Consider the following 7,500-nt stretch of genomic DNA (forward strand, 5'->3'; position numbering starts at 1 on the left):
CTTCGATGTCCATTGGCACAAAAAATTACTGTGCTTCCCCATTGTCTCAGGTCACTCACTTGCATTTTCTTTTCATTTATTTCTATTTTCATTTGTGGATGTTGTCTGACGATTCTGTGAAATTTTCTGGTGGATTGGCTTCGATTTCCATCAGCATGCAAAAAATATGCCTGGTGTTCGCGTAGGCCTAGGCCACATTTGCCACAGCGGCCGTGGGGTCTCCAAAATCTACGGCCACTCGCAATTATAGGGTGGCCGCAGTATTTCCATGGTCACACAATGTAGCAGTCACATATGTTTTTATTTTTCGGGGAGCCGCACGACGTATTTATAAATTGTGGAGACCGAAAATGTGGGGGTGCCGTACAGTCTTTGATTTCATGTCACACGGTGACCTTAGGGCGTTCCTGCGGCGGCCATAGAATTTTCAAGGCAGATGCAAGGTGCCCGCATGACGACCTCAGGGGGCCCTAAGGCGAACGTGCGGCCAGACGGACGGTAACGAGTGGGTTCTTTTTTTTTTCTTTTTTTTTACCAGTTCTTTTGTTTCGGCTTGTCGAATTGCTACGGCGAACGTAGAAATGAAAAAAAGTTATAATTCCATGGCGACCCCTACGGCCTGTAAAATATATCCAAACGGCGTAGGGCCACCCTGAGGCCACCGCAGAAACTCTTCGGCCGCTGCACGTTTCTGTCAATTCAGAGGGCGTACGTCCGCCGTATCCTCGCCGTAGAGCAAATGTGACTTTGGCCTAAATGGTTAAGTTGGTCAGCTTGGGATCCAAGGAGCCTGAGTTCAAATCCCCCTCAGCTGTTGAATTAATACCAGGTGGAGTTGCCTCTGCCTGCCATCCTTCTAAAGGGGCTGTCACACCTTGACGTTTTAGCCAGCGTATGGCAACGTATCAAAATGTATGTAGAATGCTGGCGTACGCTGAACTATTGATGTTTTTTTTAGGTTTTTTTTGGCGTATTCATAACGAGTTGGACATATGCATACGTATTAGTAATGTACACAGAATGTTTCGATAACTTATAGATAACTTATACCAACGAATGCTTAGTGTGCTGTCTGCATTCACAACCTATGCCCAACGATAGTCTTACGTATGCACAGCATGCTCTTAACGTATACAAACTTACCCATAACGTATTTGCCGTGTGCCGGCGTTTTAGCCCAATTTTGCATACGTCAGGCATACATTGGCTAAATCGTCAAGGTGTGACAGGGCCTTAAGGTTGGTGAAATGAGTGTCAGCATGCTGGTATCCTGTGTCGGAGTGGCGACCCGTCCAGAATTGTGCCCAATAGCCAAGGAGGCTCCTTATGCAGCACCAACGCTCTGCACAGAGTATGGTCCTAATGGATGGATGGATAGATGGATAATGGATGGATGGATGATGCAAAAATTCAGCTTTCCATATCACCCGGAACTGAACTTTTATATCAGTCAGTGAGTCAGTGGTGAGAAAGGTGTGTGTGTGTGTGCGCGTGTGCGTGTGCATATGCGTGTGTAGTATATCACCTTTGACTTTTGTTTCGATTCATGTGAGCTTGTCTGCTGTCTGCATTGATTGGAAGACACACCCTGAAGAAAAGTCTGATCTCTGAAGAGCGAGCAATTAATAAAGCAACATCCACATGCAAAAAACATTTAAAGTTGTTGTTGATTCTGTTTTCCACAGGCAATCAGAAACCTCCATACTTTTCAGAAATTTCTGTGATCCAGAGAGAAAACAGCATTCTGGAAGCAGAAATGACCAGCTGTCTATCTGTAAGATGAGGTGATGATTGATGCCGGACTTGACAGATTTCCATCTCAAAGCAGAGATAACATACAGCATTCCTGCCTGGAAAGTCCATTTTGGAAAGTTTATTTGTAATTTAATACTGTGAGGTCCAATTTTCTTCACTTCAAATGAGATAATGAGCATTTAAAGTTTTTGCCTAAAATGTGACAGATCATCTTTCTTGGCCCAGCCATCTCAGTCTGGATCTGTTCCCCTCAGCATTTCCCATATGGGCCCCTTTAAACCACCCATTTGCTTGTCCCACTCTCCAACTTCCCTTCTTAAAGCATCTCCTTCAAAGCCAACATCAGCGGGCCAGAGCTAACGCGATCAGAACGAGGCTTTTAACAAGCATTTGAAAGCGGCCAAAGGGAGAGACAAAAAGGGAGCGAGAGAAAAGTGGGAGTCATGCATGCAAGGGGTGAACGTCGGGAGGGAAGGAGGGAGGGATTTCGCTGCCATTGCAGGCTTCCGGGATGTACACACACCTGATTGCCTAACAAGCGGAAAAGGGTCACATTGATGTTAGCAAGGTGATTATTAGAGGAAAGCACTTCAAATCAAAGATGGTTTTTGGCTTGAAGTACGTCCCTCTGATAATAATTTCAGTCCCACAATCTAGCTGTCCATTGCAATCTTTTTTTCATCATATTCACTGACTTCTCTTTAATTATCATACTTGATATCGGCCATTCTCTAGTTTGTCCAACCTCCACCCAAGCTCCTTCAAACTATAGCTTATTTCAATGAAAGTGAATAAAAGTACAGATGTGCTGTGGCAGATGAAAAGTTTAGAATTCAAGCTAACGACATCCTTCGACGTCAAAACATTTTCATCCACTTTGCACTGTGCCAAGAAAATGTGTTGCCTTGCCAGTTTTCCTTTGTACTTGCAACTGCTTATGTAAATTAAAGAATCAATGGTAGATCTGACCGTTGTTGGCCCTGTATGACATCTTATTCTTCTTTTGGCTGCTCCCGTTAGGGGTCGCCACAGCGGATCATCCGTCTCCATTTCACTCTGTCCTCTACATCTTCCATTGTCACACCAACCACCCACATCCATAAACCTCTTTGGCATTCCTCTTCTCCTCCTACCTGGCGGCTCCATCCTCGGCATCCTTCTCCCGATATAACCCGTTTCCCTCCTGTGCACATGTCCAAACCATCTCAATCTCGCCTCTATCACTTTGTCTCCAAACCGTCCTACCTGCGCTGTCCCTCTAATACACTCATTTCTTATCCTGTCCATCCTCGTCACTCCCAACGAGAATCACAGCATCTTTAACTCTGCCACCTCCAGCTCCGCTTCCTGTCTTTTTGTCAGCGCCACCGCCTCCAAACCGTACAACATAGCTGATCTCACTACCGTCTTATATACTTTCCCCTTCACTCTTGCAGATACCCTTCTGTCACAAATCACTCCTGCAACTCTTCTCCACCCACTCCATCCTGCCTGCACTCTCTTCTTCATTTCTCTACCACACTCTCCGTTACTTTGGACAGTTGATCCCAAGTATTTAAACCCATCCACCTTCCCATCTCAACTCCTTGCAACCGCACCATACCACCACCCTCCCTATCATTTACGCACATGTACTCCGTCTTACTCCGACTGACTATCATTCCCCTTCTCTCCAGTGCGTACCTCCACCTCTCGAGGCTCACCTCGGCCTGCTCCCTACTCTCCCTACAGATCACGATGTCATCCGCGAACATCATAGTCCATGGATACTGCTGTCTGATCTCGTCCGTCAACCTGTCCATCACCATTGCAAACAGGAAAGGGCTCAGAGTCGATCCTTGGTGCAATCCCACTTTTACCTTAAACCGGTCCGTCATTCCTACCGCACACCTCACCGCTGTCACACTGTCCTCATACATATCCTGCACGATCCTCATACTTCTCCAACACTCCCGACTTCCTCATACAATGCCACAACTCCTCTCTTGGCACCCTATCATAAGCTTTCTCTAAATCCACAAACACACAATGTAACTCCTTCTGGCCTTCCCTATACTTCTCCATCAACACTCTCAAAGCAAACATCACATCTGTAGTGCTCTTTCCTGACATAAAACCCCGTATGACATCCAAGTTGGAAATTCCATTTCAGGATTGTTCACTCTTCTACATGGTGTGGAGTTTTAATGTGCAAGACTTTACCTGCGTAGCGGAACCAGGGGTTTATCTTTGTCAGTAACGGCCTTAACCAGCATCAATATACATCTGAATACAGAGTTTATACCACCCTATGCAAAGGTCACTACGGCGAAGTTTGAATGCTACACAACCAATGCTACTATAACCAACTTTCAGCAAATGCAAAGGCCTTGAAAATGTGCAATTTTGTCCCCTTCTCGAGATTGGCATCACGTGATCAAATGCACTTCAATGGGGGAGGAAAGAACCAAAGCGTCGGCTCTTTATATGAAGGGAACATGAGGAGGGGCGTGATAAAGGTCGCAGATTTGGAAGGTGGGGGAAGGGGGAGGGAGAGTGAAAGCTAAAGGCCTTGTCGGGATTAGGCCAATGATTTATTCATTGTGCTAGTGGCCACCTTTTTTGAACAGAGCTGTCTAAATCTCAGGCCCCGGTGCTAACCAGCCGTGAATGCACTCTGGCCGTGGTGGCAAATCCCATCACTTGCATCATCCACGCTTCCACCATCACTCAGGCCCGCAAAAGCAAACGCAATTCTCTCTTTCTCTTTCACACTCTCTCTTCCTCTTTCTGGCTCTTTCTCTCCTTTATCTGCTATTAAGCTCTGAATTCAATCCCTCACGCTCTGACTCCCACTCAGGCCCGCAATCCAATTGACCCGGATCCAAATCGGCATCTTAAAGTGACGGCGAAATTGAATTTGAATTTGAAGCTTGATGTGGCGTCTCAGCTGATCTAGTCTCACATAGCAGACTGCTTTCGTGCTCAAAGAGCTGACAGCTTTTCTGTCTGGTCTTTTTTTATATTTAAACCAATGCTTCATTTTGCTTTGTTAGGGGTTTTTTCTTTTTCTTTTTCTTCTTCGACCTAAAAGTCGAGCTTGAAAAGAATATTGAATTTCCAGCTTGAGACAACCTGTTGCTCTTGTCAAGTCTGTAATGAAAAGTCACACTTCATGACCATGAAATCTTCAGTTCCAACCATATTATTTATATATATATATATATATATATATATATATATATATATATATATATATATATATATATATATATATATATATATATATATATATATATATATATATATATCTTAACTTTATACCCAAAACCTTGATCCTCAAAAGAACTCAAAACCAAAAATTCAAAGCTATTAATATAATATAAAACTCCCAACTAAGTACTGCATTCATAACCTTTTACCCTGAAATCTAAAGGCTGATTCAAAACCTGGAGAAAATACACAAAATGAAAGTTTTAACCAAAACATTAAATTATATCCTTAATCGCGATGATGGTTTTTTTTTTCCTGTGTCTGCAGGTGTACCGGTGTGTGTCACAAATCATGTGGATGGTACAAGGAAAGACAGTGCCCTGGATCTCTTCCTTTATGTTGACTTCATTGGGTTTGTTTTTTCAACCATGTTCTCATTAACTCACTACTGACCCCACTGTTTACTCTACTCTGTAATACGCTTCACCATAGGTCACAAGCAGAAGTTTATAAACACTTAGAAACAAACATTTGGGCAAAGCTTCATCATCACCCGATGAAAAGCCTCATTCTTAAGATTTCACATTAAATTTGTGCCCACAAAGTGGCCGAGGAAACGATTCACATTTTACTTTTCATTGCTAGGAGGTAAGCAATATTTGTGAGCACCAAGCTCATTGCATTGTAGAACAAAATAATGTTGTGAAAAAGTGTGCGTTTGTGAACATGGCGGCTAAAGGGACGGTGTTCCAATTTGCAACCTCAGGGATAGATTCTGGTCAACGATGTTTCAGAGTTTCATTTTGGACAAAAAGGCACCTACCTACCTGCAATTGTTGTTCAAATTCGCAGACAATTTGAAGAGAAGGATAATGTGATTGTATCTAAGAGGCCTCGCCAACTGACAGTATGTGTACCGTGAAGGGTTGAAGCACTTCTCACTTGAGTGAATCGCAATCCTGGGAAATCAACCAGGTAGTTAAAACGGCCCTTGGGAATTTACTGAATGACCTTGCAGGTTATTGAATAGCACAGTCTTTATGTAAAGGTTATAAACTCTCAGGTTGCCGAGAGCAAATTTTGTGGAATTGTGCAATTCGATCGACGATGACGACCGTCATAATAATTCGACGTGTTGGTTGGAGGAAGTTGATTGGCAAAATGGTGGTCACGTTGAACATGTTGTTCATAATAAAGAATTCTCCAAATATCATACATATTTATTGAATACATTGTTGCTTTATACAATTTTGAATCACATTTGTAAATGTGTCATCATTTTGTGAGCTAGCCTGTACAAATTGCTCTGTTTGTAGGATTGTTTGAGCAGACATTTTAATATCTCTGTCAGATGTGATAATAGATGTAGATTGTGTGATCAAAAGGTTAGCAGAAGACTTTCATTCTGAGGTTGTTATTGTTGTTGACGTAACTATGCACTCGATGGTAACATGTAAGAGAATGATGTGACAATGCAATACAAAACAGGACTATATTCCATCATTCCTTGAAAATAACAGGTGCCCAAACAATTTTGGAAGAATGATGCTCTCAGTGCATGGTAGGTTTCCTTTCTACACACTTTTATAATTTGAAATTGGATAAAAATTTTTTTAATTTTTTACAAGATCTGGTGAGAAAGTTGTGCAGCCAAAATCGGGCCTGATATGCTTCGTTAGAAACTGGCACGCAGACATTGCCGTACGCACCTGTTCATTGTCATATTACAGCAGGTGATGCTGGTACGAGGAACTTCCACGCACGTTTTGAATCATTGTGGAATGCTTGGTTCATTGATTGTCCATGAGGAATTAATTCGTGATACACTTGGATGAAAATCATTAAAATAAATGTAACTTTACCTGGGGAGTGATAATAATCCAATACCTTTGCATATGTTGTTTCATCACATCCACCATGAAGCAGTACAGTATCATCTAGCAGAGTATTTGCTACGATTTTATAAAAAAGAAACTCGTTATGCTCAGTGTTTGGGAATTTTTTTAATGTACCATATTTGCTTGGGGAATATAGCCATGGGTGTAAAATATTTAACATGTATCTCGCCCTGCAGAAGCGTTCTTGTCGTCCCTCGCTTAATTGGCTGATTAGGATTTCCTTGAGGTTTCCACTAAGTGATGTTGTATGCTTGTTTCATTGTTTGTTTTGTGGTACTTTTAAACTCTGCATCTCGAGAGATTTATCTGCGGACATCATAGCTGACGTCGATGGTACCAGCACAAGGCTCCGGCCATCTGCCCAGGGGGCTTTTGCAGCACCATTGTGGTGCTGAACACTAGAAGACCCTGAGCAGCATTAATGTTTCCATCCAGTTTTTTTTTTCCTTTCTTGTTGAATTGACTGCGGCCAATTTGTTTGGCATCTGTTAGCTCCATTGCTCCCGTTGTCTTGTTCATGCCGGAATGTTCTGACAGGCCGGACAGACCTTGAAAGGCCTTTATCCCCGTGGGTCTGGGGTGAATGCATTGCAGTGGGAGCGGGGCAGGACCGCAGACCCCAAAGGTGGGCGTATCGCTCAGCTTCGCATCATTA

At 43.0% G+C, this 7,500-nt stretch overlaps 1 protein-coding gene across 2 annotated transcripts in view; it reads left to right on the top strand.

Annotated features, from left to right (window-relative positions):
• ASS1 (argininosuccinate synthase 1) overlaps positions 1-7,500 on the top strand; it is a 193,131-nt gene that overhangs the window by 142,219 nt on the left and 43,412 nt on the right. For both annotated transcript variants that reach the window (XM_085854743.1, XM_085854744.1), the window contains exon 9: positions 5,275-5,359. In XM_085854743.1, the coding sequence (XP_085710869.1) occupies positions 5,275-5,359 (85 nt within the window). The remainder of the gene's footprint in view (positions 1-5,274; positions 5,360-7,500) is intronic.

Source organism: Eptatretus burgeri, chromosome 14, assembly GCF_056783735.1.
Source record: "Eptatretus burgeri isolate ZD-2024b chromosome 14, Ebu_testis_v1, whole genome shotgun sequence".
Lineage (NCBI taxonomy): Eukaryota > Metazoa > Chordata > Myxini > Myxiniformes > Myxinidae > Eptatretus > Eptatretus burgeri.